A 25,442-nucleotide genomic window follows, 5' to 3' on the forward strand; every position below is an offset into this window, starting at 1 on the left:
ATGGCGGATGAAAAGGGCTTAGGAGTGTAGCCACGAAGGGAGTAGCAACGCAATGCTGCTCTGTCTGGGACACCAGATAAACACAGTCAGAAGCCGGGGGCGGAGTCAGGACCGTAGGTCCATTGTGAATGCCTGCAACGCTGTCTGCGGTGCCATCTTGGGAGAACTGCAGTACAGCAATGCGATGCGCCTCCATCGGTACCTATGGGACATGACAGTGTGCCCCCTCCGAAGAGAAGAGGCACCTGGTTTAGCCAGGTGCCATAGATTAAAGCGCCATACCAGACGAGGGGCATGAACCGCAGATGCGGCTCCCATGTACGTTCCGCAGGGGAATACCACTTCCAGTCGACCAGAAACTAAACTACCCCTGCGGTAACCAGAATCACAAATGCCAGCAACTTCAAATTCAGGGCCAGAAGTGGTAGGGACAGGTGGAGGTCTTGCAGTCCCCCTCCGGTGAAAATGGCTGCGGACGTCCGGCTTGAGTTGCGACACATGAAAAATTGGGTGAATCGTGTCCCAAGAGGGGGGCAATTGTAAGAGAAAGGCAGCTGACCCTCTCTGACCCAGGACAGAGAAAGGACCAAAGTACGGGGGTGATAATTTGGAAGGAACCAAATGCCGCAGGAGAAAACGGGAGGCCATCCACACTTTGTCACCTATGTTGATCTTAGATGCAGAGGTCCGATGTTGGTCAGCAAAGAACTTCACTTTCTCCTGAGCTTCCTGCAAGGCGATCCGAGCAGTTTTATGGCTCTGCTGAATGTTCTCAATTAGCCCATCAAAGTCCGGAAAGGATGTGGCAGGAGGTACCAGGGTTGGGAAGACTGAAGGGTGATACCCGTAAGTACAATAGAAGGGACTGGATTTAAGTGAGAAGCATTATTGTACGCGATTCTGCCAAAGGAAGAAGTTCCTTTCAGTTGGCCTGGGCAGAGGAGATGTAACACCGGAGATATCCCTCCAGGGTCTGGTTTAATCGCTCGGTCTACCCGTTCGTCTGTGGGTGAAAACCTGAACTTAAGGCCTGCTTGATGTTGAGAATGGAGCACACCTGTCTCCAATATCGAGAGGTGTATTGTGAGCCCGTCTGAAATTATTGTTTCTGGGAGTCCAAGAAGGGAAAAGATGCGGTCAATAAAGATACGTGCCATTTGTACAGTGGATGGGATCCCAGGTAAAGGAACGAAGTGAGCTCGTTTTGTAAATGGTAATCAGGACTGCGGTACAACCATGTGAAGAAGGTAAGTCCACTAAAAAGTTTGTGAAGATTATTTGCCATGGCTTGTCTGGTAAAGGCATCCTCACTAGGTTTCCTACCAGTGGGTTGCGAAGAACCTTGGTCTGCAGGCAAACTACACAAGACGAGACATACTACTGTACATTCGTTGGCAAAGACAGCCACCAGAAATGTCTCTGGACAAGTGCTATAGTGTTGGTTACACCCCGGTGCCCTGTCGCGTGAGTATCATGGCAAAGTCAAAGAACTTCTTCCCGGAGAGAACTTGTTGGAAGGTAAACCTTCTGGTCTCAAAAGTAGCATCCCTTCCCCTTGGTGAGCTGGTATTTAGAAAGGATCTGCAGACATTATGTTTCCAGATGCTTAGAATATCTCAATCTTGCTTAGAAAGACAGTGATAGCATGCATAAACACTGCCTTAGGGAAGACAGGTTCGGAATGGAAATGGGAGAACCATACCGGTTCCTTCCTTGACAAGGCATCTGCCCAGAGGCAGACTCTGCCTGGAATAAAGGTGATTATATTGTATGGGGAGAAAAAAAGAGCCCACCAGGCTTGTCAGGTGTTTCTGGTCTGAGCGTATCATAGTGCTCAGAGATTGTGATGGTCCGTCCATACCTCCACTGGGAACTTGGCTCCTAGCAGTCTCCATTCCTCGAAAGATCTTTTAATGGCCAAGAGTTCTTTTTCGAGTACCGTATAATTCAGTTCTGCAGGAGACAGGGTCTTTGAAAGGTACGCCATCGGACATTCCCTGCCTTGACTATCTGCTTGTAGGAGGACTGCCCTCAAGGCACGATGGGAGGTATCGGATTCTAGAATTAACTTATTTTGATACAGGGTGATTAATATGGGAGCGAAAGTAAAACGCTCCTTTAGACAAACAAATGCATGTTGGGCTTCTGCAGACCAGAGGAAAGAGACCCCTTTTTTGAGAAGGGCAGTCAGGGGACGAATTATGGCCACCCACTTTCTCCTCTCTCTCTCCTTCAACACCCGACGACGTCATTAGACAAGTCTGATCTATGAAAGTGTCATCCAAAAGGGTGCTCCCCTGCTCCTCCAGAATCTTCAAAGACCACATTGACACCCTTGTTCCAGCCTTGGGCGATTTTTGTAATCACTCTTTCGCCACTGGATCTTTTCCCCTCTATCCTGAAGCACTCCCTTGTGCACCGCCTCCTTGAAAAGTCTTCAGACGATCCTACCTGCCCATCTAACTACCGTCCGATCTCCATCACTCCTTTCCTGGACAAACTCCTGGAAAATCTGGCCAACTCCCAGCTTACTCCCCATTATAAATCTGCTGGTTGCCTCCACGACTATCAGTCTGGCTGCAGGGTAATACACACGAAGCCGCCCGACCGAGTCCGGGAGGCAAAGCCGGCCCGGCTACAAGGCCCCTCATTCCTGTCTTTGTGGGCCTGTCGGCCTGACGGAAGAAAAAACACTGCTGGATACTTCTTTGTCCACCCGCCCTCCACTTTTGCAGAGCCTGAGCCAGAAAGCACCTACGTCACTCCATCAGGTAAGAGGTGCTGTGGGCCCCTTCTCGCGCACCCACTGAATCTAGATCAGGCCATGCCCATGCAGAACCGGCCTGCCCCGACCCGATCCTCCCGCCGATTCATCACCTGCATGGCCCTCGGGCTAAAGCGGAGCTCTCCAAGTCCATCCTTCCAGACCAACTGGGGTATGCGCTTACCCTCTCGCCCCCTTCAAGATTTATTCAAGCCCTGCACTGAGTGGTCTCCCGCAGCTGTACTCCCACTCCCCTCACACAATCCAGACCCTCACCCACCATACCAGTTATACAGCCCCTCCTGCAGCCTATTACACGCGGCCTGACCTGTGCATCCAGTAAACCACTGCCCTGGGCTGCTAAATCCACCCAAACGAACCATGCAGACCACCTACCTGGACTACGGTCAATCTAGACTCCCTTGTTAGGAGCCTTTACCCGTGTGGTGCAGCATTTAGTACATTGCTCTTCTCAGATAGTCTCACGTGATCCACAATGTGGACCTTGCATACCTATGCAGCTTACTGTATCCCATAATCATTCTTCATTGCCTATTGCCACCCAATTGCCAGCATCAGCTCTTGCATTGCCTGATTGTATGTATGTTTGTCAAGCGGCAGGGTTGTGATAGCAATGCTTCAACTTCTTCAATGCCTATTGCCCCCCAATTGCCTGCATCAGCTCCTGCATTGTCCAATTGTATGCATGTTTGTCAAGCGGCATATTGTAAAAGCGATGTTTCAACTGTTTCAAAGCCTATTGCCCCCCCAATTGTTTGCATCATCTCCTGCTCGGCCCAATTAGATGCATATTTCTTAAGTGGCACGTTGCTACAATAGGGTCTCAGTTACCTCCTTGCTCACTGCCTCCCAAATGCCTGCAACACCCATGGTCTTGTGAAATCACAACACCGAATGTCCCGGGGTTCCTAGCACCGTCTATGCCTGCGACTCCCCCTCCACATTTCTTCCCACACTTAAATGGATTGGTGGCACACCCCACCAAACAGCCCCCTTGGAACTGACTAGGGGTCTCCCACTTGCCCAGACCACGCACAGTCTCGCAACCTCCCACCCACACAACCCTAAAACCACACCACATGGCCCAGCCCACCTCCCCACAATAAAATGAGAGAGGGTAATTAAAGACCCAATCTAGCAACCCCTCTACAGAAGGCTATCCTTTACAAAAATAACACTAATAGGTCTAGCGGTTTCAAAAAGAGGACAGTCTCGCAACAACAACAACACAAATTCACTTCAGAACGACATTCTACAAATCATTTTCAAATTTAATGAAGTACATAATAATACTAAAATTAATTAAATACACCAATACTCAAACAATTGTAGATTAACACGTTATGAATGCCACACACATCTGATCATTACCGTGCAAAATCAGACACCAGCGTTCCAACACTATGAAACAATTAAAGTGCAAGTGCCTTCATTACAGTACAATTCAATCACTATTCAATATCTCACAAATTCAATTCATACATTCACCAATTCATACTACATACACCTAATATGTTTCATTCTTCTCAAAACGATAATTCATCAGCAGGAATTTCTTCAGGGTCCCGCTTGCAATTAAATACCTCTCTGTAGTGGCTTGAACAGTCTTTTACCATCCACTTCTACGCCGTGGTTCCTTTCACTTAATGTAGGGTCATGGGTTTGTATATTTAATTGTGGCTGACTGTTCTCTTCTGAAACAACACGAAACATGGATATTAATTCCCAGCCCACCTCCCTACAACCACACCACATGCTCCAGCCCACTTCTATGACCTTGCACACACTCTCCCAAGCTCATGTGATATTCATCACCAGTTGCCCTCCTCCTGGGTCCTGGTTTCGGGCCACTCAGCCGCATGCCTAGGCAATCCACGCTGACGCAGACCGTCCAGAACTTGTCGTCATAACTCCTCTTCGCTCCCATCTTCACAAATAGATCCTAACACCTCAAAACCCACGATAACACACACCATCCAAGTATCACGAATGGCACTCTGTCAAGAATGGCACAGGGCACCCAAGTAGGTTTTGGGTTGGCTGTGCTGGTGTAAGGTGACAGATAAGCACACACAACAGGAAGCTCAACAAGAAAAAAAGTAGGCAACTGTAGTAGAAATACAAAAGGTACAAGCAAACTGGATTCCCTCTTGAAGTGTATGCAGAAATGGAAAAAGAGTGTTCCACGGACCTTTGGAAACTCCAGCCTTCTGCACAGATTACTATTACAGGGCCCACTCTGTATGCTCATGGCTGGGAACAACAGCTGTGGGTGTCTAACACCGAAAACGCGACAAGGGATGGGGCAGAGATTGCCTGCCGGAAACCAACAGTCAAGCTCTGTACAAAGGATTTACATAAGACACAAGAGAAGACAAGAACATAAATAACCAGGGAAAGGGAAGTCTAAGAGAAATCTAGCAGAAGGAAATGAGGGAAAAACAGTACAATGGAAATGGGTAAACTAAAGGGGAGGACAGAAGACTCCAGGAAGAGAAGGTAAGGGATCAAGAACAAGGGGTTGCAAACAGAACAAGGGATTGCAAACAAGGAAGAGAGCAAGGGAGCCGCAGCCAGGAAATAGGGGGGATGCAAACAAGGAAGCAGGGCTGAAGTAACGAATGGCACAAGGTGCAGAAAAACTGTAGTGGATTGCAGAGGACTGTAGCAGGCTGCAAGGCAGGGAGTCCAGAAGAGCAGGACAGAGAGCTGTGGTAGGCGGCAGACAGAGAGCCCAGAGGAGTAGGGCAGCAAGGAGCGGGCCCAAAGGAACAGGGCGTCGAGACAGGGAGCCCAGAGGGTCAGGGCTGAAGGCAGAAGAGAGTAGCAAGCTGCAAGGCAGGGAGCCCAGCGGACCAGGGCTGTAGGCAGCGGAGGGTTGCAAGCTGCAAGGCAGGGAGCCCAAAGGACCAGGGCTGTAGGCAGCGGAGGGTTGCAAGCTGCAAGGCAGGGAGCCCAGAGGAGCAGGGCAGCGAGGCAGGGAGCCTGGAAGGCTAGGGCTGTAGGCAGCGGAGTGTAGCAGGCTGCAAGGCAGGGAGCCCAAAGGACCAGGGCTGTAGGTAGCGGAGGGTTGCAGGCTGCAAGGCAGGGAGCCCAGAGGAGCAGGGCAGCGAGGCACTGGATCAGGAGCAGGTAAATTCAGAAACAGGAACAGCATACAAATTCGTGGCTCAGGGATAAAGGGGCTGGGAGAACTCTAGATGCAAGAGACTGAGCTCCTGCAGGCAGCTGCTTAAATACAGCCCTGCCCTGTACTGGGGCAGGCTAATTGGCAGCACCTGGCGCAGCACACCTGAAGATAATCTGCCTCCTCCCTCTCTGGTCCTGAGACGGTGGAAGCAGCACTAATCGCTAGGGCTTCTGGGGATTGTGGTTCCAATACTGACGATTGGGAATGGCCAGGAATTGATAGCTGTAGCAAGGTGCATTATGGTACATGTAGTTAGCTGAATTAAATAGGAAAGTACCAATGTCGTACAAATGGAAATTAAGGACCAAAATGTGAATAGAGGTTGTATAAAGAGTATTATGAAGATAAACGAGTACCATATCGTCCATGATGGTTGCCAATGTGTGCGCCAGTGGCACAGGCGTGACAGTATGCCCCTCTCCAGGCCCCCTGAAGACTGACCAACAAGAAGAGCACGTCCAAGGCCTGTCACACCGTGAGAGAGTCTTATACTAATAAGGCCATATTGAAGATCCAAAAGCTGTGTAAGGCTGCAAGGTGAGAGCTTTTACAGGAGGAATCTTTATCAATGTTCAGAACCCTTGAGATCGAATCCAGAAAAGACAAAGTCTTAGGGGCACCAAACACAACAGTGAGTTCATGAACCGAGAGACTGTGAAGATCTGCTGCAGGCTCCATGGCATATATGTCTTTGAAAGTAGTGGTTTCCCTTAGGGTTGGCAACGGTACAGTGCTGAAAGGTGGAACCAGAGATACAGCTGAATAGGTTGCTCTAGGAGGGTCTTCCAAATATTCAGAAGCAGCAATGGCAACATTAAGATTTGCAGCAGGGACTTCAGGAGTCACAAATGTTGCAGGGACACCCTGATTTGCAGGGAGTTCAGAAGCCACAGCAGCCGGGAGATCATGAATAGCAGTCGGAAGTTCAGGTGCTGTAGCAGCTGGGAGTATAGGTGCCACAGGAGTACCAGCGGGCAGGGACGCAACTGAGACTGATGGAGTAGAGTCTGGTAGTTTAGGTGCTGCAGAGGCACCAGCAGGAACAACCGGAGCTGTAGCCTTAATAGGAGAGCTGTTAACTGGCGTTGCAACAGGTACTGTCCTTGCAGGCAGAGAGGAAGGGGGTGCTTCTACTGCAGTAAGAGTGACTGGAGATGCTGCATCAATAGCAGATTCAGGAGTACTAGCAGGCGGAGCAGCAGAGATTGGGCTTGCAGATTCTGTAACAGGTAGCATGACTGATGGATGATCAGGAAAGGGTAGGCTTTCTGATGGCTGGCCTTCAAATTCTTGTGTGCTCGGGTTGATAGATGGGTCTGGGGTATCTCCAGTCAGATGATTACACTTGATTTGTGGTGTAAAGGCAGTGTGAGTGATTTGGTCCACCGAAGGAGTTAATTCTTCACTATCTGAACAACAGCCCAAGTTACTGTGGCTAGTAAGTGAATGAGCTAGGTCAAACTTTAGAAGGTATGCATATGCAAAGTTCAGGTCTTCCATCTGCTCTGTATAAGTCTGTATTCTTTTCTGTGTTACCATTCCAGGCCTTATCATGTCAATCTTTAAAGACAGAATGTCGGGTGTTGGGCATAGTGTCAGATGGTCTGGTAAATTGTTTCCCTTTGCTAGATTCTTACAATGCAAATAGACAAATTCAACATAGAGGTCTTCGGTTTGTCTTTTAAGGCGTAAGAGCAGTTCTTGTAACTGGTATGTTCCATTTGCCAGTTCTACAACGTCAGAATCTGGTGTAGCAGAAAAGTCAGGTGTAGCAATATGAAGACTGACGTTAGAGTTATCGTGGTTAGTAGTTACAGGGGAGGCATTAAAACAACCGATGGTCAGTATTGGTCTTTTGTACCCAGGACTAGTGGCTTTAACCTCAGGATACTTAATGTCTTGTCTTGTAAAATGAGTGTTATCAGCAGTCTGGGGAGGTTGTGTAGCTTGCCAAGCTGATCTTGAGCATATCACTCTGGCCACAACGTACTCTGGTTGAGAGTCTTGCACGATGAGTGCAATATCATTGACTGTATCAGGGTTCAGACATTGGTTCTGAGACAGGGCAGCCTGGGATAAAGGAATACATGGTTCGTGTACAGGCTGAATGTCGAATGCAGTGTCAGAAGAAATGCCAGAAAGCGCAGGAGTGTTTTCCACTGTTTGGGCTAACAAAATCTGCAAGAATTCATTATCTTGCTGTAGTTCTTCTACAGATAGGGACTGCGGATCATAGTTGCAAATGTCAAAGTAGTTATACATAGAAGGGTCAGAGAGCCAGTGAGTGTAGTACTGTGCTTGCTAACCTTTGTTTACTAGGGCGAGTCTGTCTTTTAAACTAGGTTTTTTGTTTGCTGTCCTTAGGAAAACTTAGATTTTTGCGGAGGTTTCTTAACCCGAAAGGAAAGCATCTTTGGTCTGCGTGTGCCTTTCCTGCCTACGGAACAAGAATTTTTTGGCTCTTGCATTCTATCACGAATGGCACTCTGTCAAGAGTGGCACAGGGCACCCAGGTAGGTTTTGGGTTGGCTGTGCTGGTGTAAGGTGACAGATAAGCACACACCAGGAAGCTCAACAAGAAAAAAAGTAGGCAACTATAGTAGAAATACAAAAAGTTACAAACAAACTGGATTCCCTCTTGGGGTGTATGCAGAAATGGAAAAAGAGTATTCCACGGACCTTTGGAAACTCCAGCCTTCTGCACAGATTACTATTACAGGGGCCCACTCTGTATGCTCATGGCTGGGAACAACAGCTGTGGGTGTCTGCAACACATGTAAACGTGACAAGGGAAGGGGCAGAGGTTGCCTGCCAGAAACCAACAGTCAAGCTCTGTACAAAGGATTTACATAAGACAAGAGAAGACAAGAAAATAAATAACCAGGGAAAAGGAAGTCTAAGAGAAATCTAGCAGAAGGAAATGAGGGAAAAACAGTACAATGGAAATGGGTAAACTAAAGGGGAGGACAGAGGACTCAAGGAAGAGAAGGACAGGGATCAAGAACAAGGGTTTGCAAACAAGGAAGAGAGCAAGGGAGCAGCAGCCAGGAAATAGGGGGGCTGCAAACAAGGAGCAGGGCTGCAGTAACGAATGGCACAAGGTGCAGAAAAACTGTAGTGGATTGCAGAGGACTGTAGTAGGCTGCAAGGCAGGGAGTCCAGAGGAGCAGGACAGAGAGCTGTAGTAGGCGGCAGACAGAGCCCAGAGGAGTAGGGCAGCAAGGAGCGGGCCCAAAGGAACAGGGCGTCGAGACAGGGAGCCCAGAGGGTCAGGGCTGAAGGCAGAAGAGAGTAGCAAGCTGCAAGGCAGGGAGCCCAAAGGACCAGGGCTGTAGGCAGCGGAGGGTTGCAAGCTGCAAGGCAGGGAGCCCAAAGGACCAGGGCTGTAGGCAGCGGAGGGTTGCAAGCTGCAAGGCAGGGAGCCCAGAGGAGCAGGGCAGCGAGCCCGGAAGGCTAGGGCTGTAGGCAGCGGAGTGTAGCAGGCTGCAAGGCAGGGAGCCCAAAGGACCAGGGCTGTAGGCAGCGGAGGGTTGCAGGCTGCAAGGCAGGGAGCCCAGAGGAGCAAGGCAGCAAGGAGTGAGCCCAGAGGAGCAGGGCAGCGAGGGGTCAGCCCAGAGGAGCAGGGCAGCGAGGCACTGGATCAGGAGCAGGTAAATTCATCAACAGGAACAGCATACACATTCGTGGCCCAAGGCATAAAGGGGCTGGGAGAACTCTAGATGCAAGAGACTGAGCTCCTGCAGGCAGCTGCTTAAATAAAGCCCTGCCCTGTGCTGAGGCAGGCTAATTGGCAGCACCTGGAGCAGCACACCTGAAGATAATCTGCCTTCTCCCTCTCTGGTCCTGAGATGGTGGAAGCAGCACTGATCGCTAGGGCTTCTGGGGATTGTGGTTCCAATACTGACGAATGGGAATGGCCAGGAATTGATAGCTGTAGCAAGGTGCATTATGGTACATGTAGTTAGCTGAATTAAATAGGAAAGTACCAATGTCGTACAAATGGAAATTAAGGACCAAAATGTGAAAAGGGGTTGTTTAAAGAGTATTATGAAGATAAACGAGTGCCATATCGTCCATGATGGTTGCCAATGTGTGCGCCAGTGGCACAGGCGTGACACCAAGGCACAGCTGGTGCTACCCAACTCTCCCAGGAACCCTGCCACTATGCTTCCTTCAGGCTCAGTCAACTGTGCCCTCAATTACAAGACACTAGGTGTGCATGCTGTGGAAATCCACAACCTTATTCTAGAGCTGCAGCCAGACTTCCTAGCCATCACAGAGTCCTGGCTCCATGATGCCTCTGGACCACTCCTGTCCCTGGCTCTCACTCCGGACTACACCATCTACAGATCTGACTGGCCCGATGCACCAGGAGGTGCGGTTGCCCTCCTCTCTAAAAACATGGTACAATTCTGGACCTGCCTCCTGCCCCAGGACACAAACAGCTACTCTTGCAATTGACTGATCCTCAAACGACCTAGAATATGCTTCTAATTATATAGACAGCCTAATGGACCTAGTTTCCCCGACCTTGACATTCCACTCCTGATCACGCCCCCCTATGAAACCTGCAACCAAATGTTTCATTTTCAGAGACATCAACCTCGGCTTTAATGATGCTTCTGAATCCAAAGCTACTGCACTCTGTGACATGTGCTTCACCCAACTCATTTCCACTCCGACCTTTGCCAAAGGACGAATCCTTGATTGGATTCTCATGGCCAACCTCCAAACTAATCTCTCAGCTATTGACACAGTTCTATGGTTCAACCACTTTATCATACACTTCACCATCTCCCTCTCCAAGCTCCACAAAATCCTGCCTGAGCCCCATTCTGGTCCTCAACATATGGAAGCTGACACATGAAGACCTTAAACTTGCCCTTCTTACAGCTCTCAGCACCTATGCACCAGATCCCAACCAGTCCACCCATGATCTGGCTACCCTATACCATACCAGTCTGCTCCAAGCCCTCGACATACACGCCCCACTGAAATCCAAAGTACCTAAACCTCACAAAACCAATAACTCTTGGTTCTCAGAGGAACTCGTTGAATTACGCAGAGAAAAAAGATCCTTCGAGCACCTCTGCAAAGAAACCTGCCCCTTTTTCCTCCCCCGAGAAGTGCCAGACCCTCGCCACCTTGGCCCTCTAATACATAAAAAGCAGTCCTCTCTTTTGTAAATCTAAAAGCTATAACGACAGAACTGCCAATGCTAGTTCCAATAGCAAATAACTTTTTGAAATCCTACGAGAGTTGTTAACTCCTATTCTCCCCACATTTAGTACACAAGCTGACAAAAGTCTCGTGTACCACTATACAAGATGCCCTCACCCACAAAACCGACTCATTACTATCCAAGAGGAATGCTAATAAAGCCCTGCTCACTGGCAAGTCTCAGGGGATCAACTTGAGTATCCTACCTCGTGGTGCTTTCGTCTTTTATACCCCCCCCCCCGTTTGCATTCAGCCAAGTTTCTCCTGAGCAAGTAGCAGCCACCATTCGTACTCTCATACCCTCCAGTTGTAAAGAAGACTCCTCAGCTGCCCATATCGTGAAACTTTGCACCCCCACACTTACACCCATCAACACCGATTTTACAAACGCGTCCTTCGCAACTAGCACAGTTCCATCCATGATCAAATCTGCATGGGTCACCCCCTCTTAAAGAAAACCTCCCTATACCCTGCTATCCTAACTACTGCCCTATCACTACTGTCCCTTTCCATCTAAGAATTCTGGACCGCCTAGCCTACATGCAAGTCCAACAATTTCTAGAAATTATAAGTTACTTACCGTAGTGACTAACTTACTCTTAGTACATAGTCCCCTTTCCTCCATACTGCATGGGCGTCCCTCGTGAGGGACGGGAGACGGAACCTTTTTCACCAGAAAAATCTTCTTCCCCTCTAAATTTAGAGGTGCGCAGAGGCGTGGCCGAGGGAGCATGCACTGCCCTGACTCCGCTGCACAGCTCAGTCCCGTAAGGCGCGTCGACAATAGATTTAGCATTGCCTAATGACACCAGATTATTAGGGGGGAGGATGGTGGGAGGTATGGAGGAAAGGGAACTATGGACTAAGAGTGCATTAGTCACTACGGTGAGTAACTTATAATTACTCTTACGTCCCGTCCCCTTTCCTCCATACTGCATGGGCAATTACAACTGAATGTAGCCCCAGGGTGGTGAGGAGACCCTTCTTAAGCAAACAGGTTCCGGAGAACCGCCTGTCCGAAAGCCGCATCTGACCTGGAGCGGCATCCAAACAGTAATGCTTGCAAAAAGCGGCCCATGTGGCCGCCCTGCTTATGACCTGCCAGGGGACATGGCGCTGAAAGGCGATGGCCGTTGCCTTGGCCCTGACTGCGTGGGCATGCATGTTCGCCGGAAAGGGGTTTATGCTGGCCCTTGTACGCTTCCTTGATGGCCAAGACCATCCAGCAGGAAATGGAGGCTTTGGAGGCCTGATAGCCTGGCGCCTCCAAAAGTGATGAGCAGGCATCTGACTTGCGGAAGCCCTTGGTTCTGTCCAGGTAGAATTTCAGGGCATGCCTGACATCTAGGCAGTGCAGAACTCTGAGGCTTGTCCTTTGGGTCAGCAAAGAATGTAGGAAGGACGATCTCCTCATTTAAGTGAAAGGCTGATGTCACTTTAGGTAGAAATGCCGGATGGGTCTGCAGGACCACCTTGTCCTTGTGAAAGGAAGTGTACGGCTCTGGGGCGACTAGGGCCTGGATCTCGCTGACCATGCGTGCCGATGTGAGACCGACTAGCAGAGCCGTGTTGATGGTGACCAGCCCGATGTCCGTGGACACCATAGGCTCAAACGTCTTGTGTGCGAGGGTCGCCCAAGTCTAGGTTCAAATCCCACACGGGGTCTGGCTCCCTGATGGGCAGGTAGAGTCTAGCGAGTCTGGCCAAATGTCTCCTGACGATCGGGTTGGAGGAGGAGAAGACCCCTTCCTACGAATTCCTGTAGGCCCCAATGGCTGAGAGGTATGTGCAGCAGGTGTCCACTGCATGCCGAAGTTGGCGAGGTGCGTCAAGAATGACAGCACGTCGTCCAATGAACAAGCCAGTGGGTCGATATCCTTGGAGTGCGCCCAGTGGCAGAACCTGTTCCATTTACTTTTATACCGGGCTCTGGAAGCCTTGCTCCTAGCCCACTATAGGATTTCCAGATTGGCTTGGGACAGGTTGAGGTGGCTGAGCGTCACCTGCTCAGGAACCACGTTGCAAGGGCCAGCTTCTGAGGGGCAGGGTAGACGACCTTGCCCCCCTGCTGAGTCAGAAGATGTGCTGGGCCTGTCGGGAGGTGGAGTGGAAGGACCTCCGAGAGGCTGAGCAGCTCCGAGAACCATGGCCTGGCTGGCCACCACGGGGCTACGCCACCACAGGGCTATCAGAATGATGTTGAGATGGTGAGACTCCTTGAACTTGCAAAGCACTCTGTGAATCAGTGGAGTGGGCGGGAAGGCGTATGCTGACATGCCATTCCACTTGATCCATAAGGCGTCGCCCAGGGAGCCTAGGCCCTGCCCCTGCCAGGAGGCGAACTGGGGGCATTTCTTGTGCCTGGTGGCAAAGAGATCCACCTGGGGGAGGCCCCATCTGTGGAAGATCTCCTGTGCAACAAGGTCGTTCAGCTGCCACTCGTAGTTGTCTGCCCCCAACCTGCTGTGCCTGTCCCACTTCCAGGTTGGATTCCACCGGAAGGTGGACTGCCGTGAGGTAAATCTCGTTCTCCAAGGCCCATTCCCACATGTTGATCGCCAGTCTGCACAGGGACGGGGACCAGGTCCCCCCTTGCTTGTTGATGAAGTACATATGGTCAAGTTGTCTGTCTGGATGAGGACAACCCTTCTCTTGAGACGTGGGAGGAAGGCTCTGATCGCTAACCAGATGGCGTTCATTTCACAAAACTCTTGAAATCCTCAGAAGGAGACTGTTGGAAGAGCTCCCTCCACCTGGCTAGTCTGTTCTTCACCGCTTTCGAGGACAGCAAGCCGTACGCCGAACAGGCTTGCCAACCGTGGTCTGGGCCAAGGCAACGAAGGCAGAGGGCATGCGGGTCTGAAGTTGGGAAGGGCCCGTTGCAGGATGGGCACCTGCTGAACCCTGTCAAAGTCAACACGCGCCGGGGAGGAGCTGTGGCGTCTGAAGACCAAGTACCTATTGAAAAAAGACAAAAGAAGAAAGAGGAAGAATCCGCGCGTGGAATTACATGGCCGAAGCCAAACCCAGGAGCGCTGGTGAATTCGGCCTGTTCCCGTTGACTGGGGACTGGGGTGTGGCGCCGGAGGGCGCAGTCAGGGCAACGCATGCTCCCAGGGCTGCGCCTCTAAATTTAGAGGGGAAGATGATTTTTCTAGTGAAAAAGGTTCCGTCTCCTGTCCCTTGCGAGGGACGCCCATGCAGTATGGAGGAAAGGGAGCAGGACGTAAGAGTAAGTAGCCACCTACTCGGCAAAAAGCAATCTGGCTTCCGCCCCAGGCAGAGCACAGAAACTGCCCTCTTCGACCTCAAAATACAAATGGATTTCATCAGAGACTCTGGCAACATAGCAATCCCCCTTCTACTCGATCTCTCTGCGGCCTTTGACTTGGTCGATCTAATATTGTCGGGTGTTCATAGGGGAATCAGCTGCTGATGCCATCCCAGCACCCATGGGTGTATCACAAGGCTCCTGAGTTTCGCCCACCCTCTATAACACATACAAAAATTCCCCTCTTTGGCCTCCTTGATGCCAGTTGAATCAACTACACTACTTTGCGGATGACACTCAGATCCTTGTCCCGCTTTCCGGCGACTATGATGGTGGTGCCACAAAATCAATGTAGTTTACAGCACCATCCAAAACTGGATGGCCACTCACAATCTATGTCTGAAAGATGAGAAAATGGAGCCCCTCGTTATCGGATCCCCTCACAGGATCAGACACCATGACTCCTCCTTCTCACCTTTCTGCATTGACAACCCACCAACGGATAAAAACCCTATTGGTCTACCTCGAATGAGACTTAAACATGAACAGATTAATGCCCTTGCCTCGTCCACTGCCTACACAGCCAGACTCTTCGCTCTGTGTAGGCAGTTCCTCTACCCCAGCAACTGCACCACACTAACTCGAGCATTAATCCTCTCCAAACTTGATTACTGCAATGTCCTGCTTATGGACACCTCCAAAGCCAACATGTAAAAACTCCAATAAAGCTCTGCACGCTGCCCTCAGCCTCAAACGATCGGACCATATCTCTGCTGCTAGACGCGAGGCCCAATGGCTGCCCATCAAAGCCAGTGCAGAATTCAAAACCCACTCCATCACTCACCATTGTGTGCACAAAGATGCCCCCCCAGTAGCTCATCAACTACATCACTGTAAATGCCACTACACGCACACTCAGATCCAACTCTAGCATTTCACAGTTTACCCCACGCTTGAAGAGAAAAAGAGCTGGTGGAGTCAGCTTCTGTCACTGCACACTCTGTGGAATGCACTACCTAGTCATATACCCAAACAGAAATCTTTCACTACTTTTAAAAATCGAACCAAAACATGGCCGTTAAATATGAATACAAGTTTTTCTTGTATCCATGTTTATTGTACTGCTTTCTCACCCCTATGTTGTACTAACACCGTGCTACCACTGGGTCTGGCCATTGTCATAAATGTACAAATAAAATAACATTAACTGCACTAAATAATTATGCTATTTATTTAGTGCGGACCTAGCTTCGAGAAGCAACAGAGCCGTTTACAGAGGTATGATATGCATGACTTACCGTAAAAGCATTTCTGATGATTGTATCTGCTTAGATGCACATGTGCCCACCCTTCCTCCCCACTTGGGTGGAAGGAACATAGGCGTCTTACTACTTTCTCTCTTTTATGGACCCAACTCACGATAGTCATTAGGCTCCCTCATAGCAGAAAAAATATAATCGTGACCGAGTACATAAAAGAGAGAAAGTAGTAAGACGCCTATGTTCCTTCCACCCAAGCAGGGTAGAAGGGTGGGCCCATGTGAATCTGAGCAGAGACAATCATCAGAAATGCTTTTACGGTAAGTAATGCATATCGTCTGATGCTCGTTAATCTGCTTAGAATCACATGCTCTGCATAGACTAGCGAACTGTACTCGGAGTTGGAGGTGGGTTGTGAGAAGGAACAGTAGTGAAAATATGTCTTAGTACTGCTTGTCCGACCTGAGAATCAGACCTAGAATGAATGTGTAGGCAATAGTGTTTTGTAAAGGTTTGCACAGAACTCCAGGTTGCCGCTTTGCAAATGGACTTGAGGGGAACATTTGCAATGAATTCTATGGAAGCCCCAGTGCATCGAGTAGAATGTGCTCTAGGCTTCAAGGGTAGTTCTTTCTTATGAAGTGTGAAACAGAGTGTGATGCAATTGACAATCCACCAAGAGATGGCTGATTTCGAGACAGGATCGCCTTCTCTACCAGCTGCCACTGAAACGAAAAACTAGTTTGTCTTTCTTAGTGGTCTAATTCTTTCCAGGTAAAACATGACTGCTCTGCGCACAGCTGATATGTGTATGCTTCTTTCGGCCACGTTAGTGGGGTTCTGGAAAAAGTAGGTAGTTCAATTGATTGGTTCACATGGAACTTGGAAATAAATGTAGGTGCCGGGGGAAAAGCGAAACAAATTTCTCTGACCATATTATCCAGAGGCTGTTCCCCTTGGATCGGTTCTGGGGGTACCTGGAGGCGTAATCTTGGCATTGAGCGTTCTCCAGAGTTGCGAACAAGTCGATCTCTGGGAAGCTTCATTGTGTGAAAACGTTGGAGACAATGTCTTTGTGTAGTCGCCATTCGTACTCTACGGGCAGTGGGAAGTCTCTGCTGAGCACATCCGCGAGAAGATGGAGTTCCCCTGGAACGTGTTGGGACAACAGGAACCTCCTGTGTTTGAGAGCCCATTTCCAAATGTTCTGGGACAGCTTGGATAGCCCTGGAGAGTGCGTGCCCCCTTGTTTGTTCAGGTAGTTCAGGGCCGTGGTGCTGTCTGTGAGGGTCAGGACCGTTTTCCCCTGAAGCTGTGTCTGAAAGGCTTGCAGTGCTTTGAATACGGTGAATAGCTCCAACAGATATATGTGGTTGGATGCTACTTCTGGGGACCACACGCTGGGCGCTGTCTGCTGAAGCAGGTGAGCACCCCACCCCGTGAGAGATGCGTCCGTCGTGAGAGTGGCTTCTACTGCAGGGGTGGTGAAGGCCTTTCCCTTCAAGAGGTTTTCCCTTGACCACCACTGTAGAGAGAGAATGAGGGCTGGCGGGACAACCACTAGATCATCCCATTGTCCGCTGGCCTGACACCACTGGCTGTTGAGCCACTCTTGCAGGGGGCACATGCAGAGGCGTGCGTGAGGAACTAAGTAAATTCAGGACGCCGTCATTTCTAACATAGCTTTGCGTACCATTACCTCTCAACTGGCTCATACTGAAGGATCTGAAACAGCATGTTTTGAACCCTCTCGTTAGAGGGGAAGATTGGGCCATCTTCTGTCCGAATTAGAGCACATAGAAACTGCTTGACCTGACTGTGGTCTAGGCTGGATTTCTTCTCGTTGATGGAGAATCCCAGGCTGAATAAGAGGTCTATCGTCTTTTCAGTGTTGGACAGGAAGGTCTCGTAGGAATACCCTGTTACGAGCCAGTCGTCGAGGTATGGGTAAACTGGGACGGAGTCCCTGTGCAGGTGTGCTGCTGCAACTGCTAGTACCTTCGTAAACACACTTGGTGCTGAGGCAATCCCAAAAGGGGAGAACTTTGAACTGATAGTGCTTGTCCTCTATCATGAACCTTTTGACCGTTAGGTCAATGGCTACCGAAGTGGAGCCTTGGTCATCGCTAACCTCTTCGTCGCACTCGGCGGCTGTGGCGGCGGGGGAGTAACTCTCGGCCTGCGACATACCGTAGGCCATCCACCGCTTCAAACGGCGCTCCTTAATATATTTTGGGACGGAGGAGCTTACAGGCTGCACAGCACGCCTCGTGGTGATCGAGGGGAAGACAATAATTGCACCGGGGTGCTCGTCTTTCCACAGATATTTTGCATTACAACAAGGACAACATCTAAATGCAGCTGTCCATAGCGCAGGATTATGATAGCGACGACAAACCCAAGTGAACAAAGAGAGGGGAAAAGGAAAGGCATTCTTGAAAAGAATATGACCACCCCGACACCACTCTCCCTACTGTACAGGCCGGCCAGAAGGCCCGGCCACTTGGTCGGCAGCGCCGGCCGGATCAACAGCCGTCGAAGTTCCGTAGTCAGCAGTATTCGGCGGTGGCACAGGAATCAACCGTCAAGAGGAAAGACACTAAGAACAAACGACCAAAGGTCAAGAATAAACCAATAATGCAATGTTTTATGAAGAGCTCCGCATTAAGGCGACCAGTTAGCTGGGCGGAAAAAACAATCTGAGGTAACTCGACGTGCGAGGGATCTTGGGTACACTACACATCATGTAAGGGATAGTGTTACAGGCACGCCCATTTCAACGTCCCCTTTCGATCCTCGAAAGACAAGATGCAATACGCTGCAGTTACACTGGATGTCGGACTATATGCACAGCATGTGATTCTAAGCAGATTAACAAGCATCAGAAACAACAACACAGATACATAACAGAGCTCTTTACACAGGTATACAACAGTACAGATGCATAACAGCACGCTTTTCAGAGGTAACATCAGAACAGATATACAGCAGGGGGTAGGAAACAGAACAGCACATAAATAACGCTGGTTTCCATTGGGAATACTTTCCAACATTGATGAGAGGTAATTCCCTACCCTTTCTCACCCAGGGGCACATGGGACATTTAAATACCTCAGACTAAACATGTATTTCAAACCCCAAGCAATTGTTGGATGGGCACATCACTAAGCTACTGGCTCTACTAAATTTCTGGGGTTCGGCTACACTTTTTATGATTGCTTGAAAAGCATGCAGCAAAATGGTGATCCTGCAGAAGCTTATAAATGTATTTGCAGGCTCATTCGTTTATATTCAAGTGGAGGCTTTCAAAAAGCTATATAAAGTATTAGTAGACATATTGGGGATATGGTAGATGTAGAGATTCTCTGTGCACTCTCAGACGGCCAAATGAGGAGGATGATTTAGGCACGCCAGATTTTGAAGCCCATTATTTGTCCTGTTTTATCACAATAATTTCATCGTATCTCAAGAAATGCTTGTTGAATAATGAACTCTCATCACTGGATTTAAGCCATCTGTCCCCATTCTAGCATACCTATTGCATGGCAGTTGCTATTTTACTCCATTTGCAAGAGAATTTGCATCCGGAGCTTACAAAATGTTGCTACTGCCGTCAGTGAAATCGACCTTGGGCTAGGGGCGGACATACTGTCTGTGGTGATCTGTACAATGGAGGTGTACTTACACTCTCCAAGACAATGTGTATGCTCTAGAACGTAACTAAAGGTTCCATCTTGCAGCTGGTCAGATTGTCTAAGGCAGAAAGGGAATCATGGGTTGGACTTGCATCGATTCCAAGGATATCTTTATGCAGAATAGCACATCTCAGCTGAAAGACCACGATTATTGGACAGAAGATCAAACCAGTGATTTTTCAGATTCAGAGTGGGCATAGGTATGCTTGCATATTAAATTAAAGCTAGCATTGTGTAAAACCAAACAGATGCAATTTCATATTTTTGATAGACTATATTACACCTGTAATTAAGCACCATATTGGTCATGGCCAATCCCCAACATTTCCCAGTTGAAGAATCTCTATAGGAACATTGTATCACCTATTATTGAACTGAAGAGAAATGTCCCATTTTTTGACTCGTTATCAGAGAAATGGTGAGAAGGACAGGTAGAACATGTTTGGCGTCTCCTTTTATATATGCCTCCTTGGTAAAGTATAGTCATCTTGCCTTAATATGTTAAAGTATATATTTGCATAGCTGGTGTTCTTTCTAGCAAATTACTTCATAGCCACCAAGTGTATATCCTGCGCCACACCAACCATGTCAACCTGAAAGTCAAAAATGATACGTGGGCCACAACGGAACAAGAGGCCCTGGTCCGATTAGTCAAACGGAAGATGGTGAAAATAAACCATCTGGTTGGAATTAAGTGCTTCACAGATGCTATACCCTCCGGATACCTAATCGCCTTGAAATCCATGCTATCTTTCAAAAGTAATGTTTGTTAAGAAGCATCCTATTCTTTTACTAATGGGATTATCCATGTAAGTTAATAAGAAAATATAAGTGGGCATGAGCTCCATATTTAAGTTGTTGAGGCTTTAGTGCAAACTTTTAATTCAGGCTGTTGGTTTGGTATTTTAGTTGCAATGTTATGACCCAAATCAATGTTAAAGTTTACTAACATAAGTCACATACTTGCAGATATTGGTATGCTGAAGTGTTCCACTAAATACTTCAAACCCCACAGATACTTTTGTGTGCAGTAACACATTAACAGTTAATTATATTTAGATTTATTTATATGTGATCATCAGGGAAGTAATGTTGTAAAAGCAATAGATTACGTTAAAAGAATAATGGTTTACCAAAAGGACAATGCATCCTCATGAGCAGGCAGAGGCAAGGCTCTGGCTCAGACTAGTTTGAGCTCAAACCTATTGCTAATAAAATAACCTGACACATCGTGGCCATGGGGTAGCTTACAAAGGGCCTTATTTTGAGTTGAGCGGTCTGGTAAAAAAGTGCCGGTATTCGCGGTTCCCAGCACTTTACCGGACCGCCCCGACTACAGGTTTGCCAGTGTGGCACCTTGGTTTACTTCCAGCTAGAAGCTGGAGGTAAGCCAGATGACCTACCGGCAAACAAAGCCCTCATTACCGACACTGCTGTTGCCGGTGCTGGTAATCACAGCAAATCCCCTTCGACTCCATGAATGGGGATTTACTCCATCCCTCGTAATCCGGATCGAGTGCCGAAAACGGTAACAGCCTTTGCGGGTATCCTGGCGGGTATTCCAACTGTATACTGTCAAGGTTGTAATGAGGCCCAATGTTTCCAATAATAATCAAATTAAATCATCATAAAAGAGGACACTAAAGAGATCCGTTATATCTTTTCTGCGTGTGTTAAACCAAATTTAATAAAGAGTTAGCCAACATCTGGCAGGTTGATGGAGGAGCGGAGGATGTGAGACACCCTGCTCATGAAATGTTGCGGTGTGTAAAGATAGTTAAAAATTATCAGGGACCTGGTTGTGTGCACGGTATAAAATAAGCAGTGCTGCATAGTAATTTGCTATGCAATTCTGTACGTTTGCCAATTAAATTGAAAATTGTGTAGCAAAGCTGGTTATTTAAGTTACTCCGTTCAATGAAATCACACCTCACCCTGCAGTCCTCTCTTAGCATCAGCCCCCCCCCCTCTTTTTTCTGTTCACTGTAAATTCAATAGGGCTAATGGAGGGAGAGTGCAGCAGTAATCATCTCATCCACTCTTAAGTGCCAAAGATGTGTAGGAGTGCTAGGCAAGAATTTGTTTTCCATTTTCAAATAATTGCAAAGCAGAAGTCATTGAGATAATACTTTTATTTAGTAAACTATATCCTGTCTTACCCGTATGTGTTAACTTTTTTTTTTAAAAGACAGTCATGCAATTCCATTCCTAAATATTAATGTTGTTAGATATTGTATACTTACAGTATTGCGACCATAAAACACTGCATTGTCTCCATGTTTTACAGTAAATTTAGCTTAGTGCATCTAAATGTCAGTGTCAACTATATTTCATTTTGTTGGGGAAGATGCATAATATTGACGAGTGAACACTTAAAATTCACATGATCAAACGGCCAAATGCTTTTCATGGCAAACCTAGTTCTGTGACCTGCTGTTTGCATACATGTGTGAAACTTGTGATCAACCCATTCTATCTTATCACACTCTGTTGCTTTATACCAGCTACCCTGAAAGTGAGATGGACGCAAACTACAATATCCTAGTTTACCTAGTTCACTGCCCGTTACTCCATCCACTCTGCTTAGTCTTACTTTCTTTCCTCTTACGTAATGAATACACAAAGATAACTAGACGATAACTCAAAGTAATGATCAATAATTCCATTCAGTCTGTACATCTATAGATCTACTGCAATGCCATACACTGCTTTTAGCCTCCAGAGCTTGCTTTGCTCTATGATTATGATTGCCTTATACATTTACAACTGCAGGAGAGAGCTGGACAAACTGTTTTCAGACTCTTTTTGATCATATCTATTTATGCGTCACCATTCATGCAGCTAACCTTTAACATTTTACAGACACTCGCCCAGGGCTTGCAAAGCCTACTTGCCCACACGTAGTCAAGTAGATTTTATGTAGGACAAGTACCATTTGCAGGGGATGTTTGAAACATTGACATAACATTACTTTGCATTAAATGTCAAATACAAGTTTCACTGTGCATGGCTGGCCTCTGGGTGTCAGCAATGTGCCGAATCAAGTGGAATTGTGGTGACATGCACCATTAAACATTTACATTTGATTTCATCCGTTGCCATGGGTCAAGTGCATTTCTCTTAGGTCGAGTAGGTAAACTAAGCTACTCAACCTGCAGGTCTAGCAGAATGTTAAACAATTTGCAAAGCCTGACTCATCTCACTAATGTCTTACTTCAGTGGTACACAAAAATGCTGTATTGTTGCTCATTTTATGTCTTTGATACAAATAACTTCTGATGACATTAAAAATATTAGTACAACATTGCTAATCAAATTGGTTTCTTTGCTAATCAAGAACATTGTAATTAGCAAACTGCTAATCAATTTCTGAAAACTAATTTATGCCTTTGTGTGAAAGTGGCCCTATGTATGTTCCATAGAGCTGTCAAAGAAGTTCTTTTTTAAGAGATGTGGCAAGAGGTATTGCTTATATTGACCTCTAGGCAACAATTACATCTTTTTTTACAACAGAATTTGTGATAGAACGTATGGGCTAAGTTTGCTGGGTTGGTTAGTGTTTCTTTTTGCAACTTTCCTTCATCAACGTTAATGCAGTCCCCCAACATATATGTTTCCTGTCTGGATCGGGACACATTTTTTGTGCAAGTAAGACCTTTGCTGTACTCACCAGCTTATTTCATTCTGTTTGGGGTAGACTGGTCAGTCCCTATAACCATCAGTACAGGGAATGTGTCGCCCTTTGTTTTTCTCCTTAGCTTTACAGTGTAGCACAAGCCACATTCAATGGAGTGCACAATTTTTGTCGCTTTTATTTTTCTTGAAGTAACATGAGAGCTACTTTTGTGATGTATGCTGAATAGGATGGTGGCAGAACCTTTTATTTTATGCCCGGTGCGCAGCTGTGCATTTGTTTTTTTAATTCTGCAATAATGTCTTTTTGAGTACTATAAACTCAATTCCCGTTCTTTTTGAAATTGCCAAATAAGGGCATGCACTTTCATAGCAATCCTGCTCTGGAATGACAGTCAGCTGTACGTGTGTCAAGTGGCCGAAACTGGGTTTTGGCGCAGCCTGGTCCAGATCCACACAGAATGTGAGGTAGCAGGATGGCCCCAAAGGTATTTCTAACCTGCCTAAAGTTCTTTATACTGTTAAGCTTTTGTCCTACTTTCCCTACTTCACCGACCTACAGTGTACATTACATTACAAAACTGTGTTTTAATCTTAATTGGTAGGTAACCCATTTTCATGTTCCCAGACTGTGGTGTATATATGTTTTATGTTGACTTTATTCCCATCAGAGTCTGGATTGTGCTGCTTGCCCCTGTAAATAAATATTATGTTTTCATCTGGACCTCTGTTCCTTAAAAGACTTTACTTGTAACTGTACCATACCAAGCCTACCTCCCCCAGAGTATAAGCCTAACTGCTCAGCCACTCTACCATTGAAGGTTTCGTCAAAAACATTAGTGGGCTACTGGTTGAACCTTTAGGTTGGCTTCTCTGAACCCCTCACCAAAGATGGTACTAAAAAGCTCTCTTCAAAGTTTCTTGTACATATACTATAACTAGGTGTTCTGGATGCCAGTAAAATTCAATTTCTGCCCCATGAAAATAAGTTTTCCTTTTTAGGAGATGATCCGAAAATGTCCACTAAATGGTAGCACCGACCTTGCTTCACATGTATTCCTGCATTCAAGTGTAAATTAAAAGCAAGGTCAGCAATGCCATCTAGTGGGCATTTTCAGACATGTTTGCGCTAATATGATCTATTCTAAACTGAAATAAGCCAAATTACATGTTCCCCTTAAATAAATATTTATTGTATGGGCCATGCATTTCGCAATATAGATTTAATAATTGGATTTTCAAAGGTACAATTTAGCGACTTGACAGAGAAAATCTGAATGGACTATTATAGCAAATGGTGCCTTGTATTCCAAAGTTCCTCCATCAAACAATACTCCAGCAAGTTCATTTGGGGAAATGAGCCAGCGAAAAGTCACTTTCTATTCCCCTAATGCAACGTTTTCAGCACAATTTGATTTTACAGTTCAGTTAAAGATTAGCAGGGTTATGTCCGATTTGGAATCCTTAATGCCCATCAAATTAAATATCCAACTTTGTATGGTTCCAGAATGTATTTAGCCATCCGCTTAGTAAATATGCTAACTTTATGTTTTACCATTGTAATCTCTGTGATCAGAAGATTAGTTGCCCACAAGCGGTTTTGGTTGCTCTGGTCTTTTTGTCCTGCATGCAGCTTTGAAAATGAATATCCAGATAAACCTGCCTCTGTTCCTCATGCACCTTCCCCTTCCTCTCTTGAACAACATGATTTCTATTATCATTGGGTAGTGTATGTGTTAGGATTCATTGCAAAATGTATTCAGGCTCTTACCTTGCGCCATGTCAGGCAACTAGAGCCCATCAAGTCCTTATTTGATTCTTTGTATTTTAATGTGTAGTTTTCCTCTTCTGTTAAAAATTCAGGACTAAAAGTCCCAGAATGCAAAGAGATGGCAAGGACTGCATCAGCATAACTTGTGGCTGTTTTGCTTCAAAAGAATTATAATGTAGAATATTTTGTGTACACTGGAAAAATATTGTCTGGGATTTGTTGGAGGGCAGCTATGGCTCAATACTTATAACAGATTTTGAAATGTTTTTGAAAACCTTGGAACACCACCACCAAAATCCGAAAAACATCACTGAAAACAGAAAATCCTAGCTACACCTTACAAATAGTATATGGAAAATGAATCAGGAAAATGTTGCCAATTACAAACGTTTTGTTTTATGATGAAAACTTTATGGCAACGAAAAGCTACATGATACAATGATTACAAAAAGAAAGGATGATTACTGAAAGTATAATCCTAAATAATTATCACAAGCTCCATTCCCCCACTACCACATGAAATGTAGACAGCAATTGTAAGGGTGAAGTAGTAAGACGCTGACACAGAGGGGTCAAGGTGATTATTAGAAACTTGTATTCATATATGAAAATGAAAAG

The 25,442-nt window shown here is 46.9% G+C and overlaps 1 protein-coding gene across 3 annotated transcripts in view; it reads right to left on the reverse strand.

Annotated features, from left to right (window-relative positions):
• Nucleotides 1-25,442, reverse strand: part of PIGM (phosphatidylinositol glycan anchor biosynthesis class M) — a 141,871-nt gene that overhangs the window by 101,317 nt on the left and 15,112 nt on the right. The window contains exon 3 of one of the 3 annotated variants that reach the window (XM_069620472.1): nucleotides 4,369-4,479. The exons of the other annotated variants lie outside the window; for them this stretch is intronic. Coding sequence (XP_069476573.1) covers nucleotides 4,369-4,401 — 33 coding nt within the window. The 5' untranslated portion in view covers nucleotides 4,402-4,479. The remainder of the gene's footprint in view (nucleotides 1-4,368; nucleotides 4,480-25,442) is intronic. 3 annotated transcript variants of the gene reach the window in all.

Source organism: Ambystoma mexicanum, chromosome 5q (assembly GCF_040938575.1).
Source record: "Ambystoma mexicanum isolate Mex_15411 chromosome 5q, UKY_AmexF1_1, whole genome shotgun sequence".
Classification (NCBI taxonomy): domain Eukaryota; kingdom Metazoa; phylum Chordata; class Amphibia; order Caudata; family Ambystomatidae; genus Ambystoma; species Ambystoma mexicanum.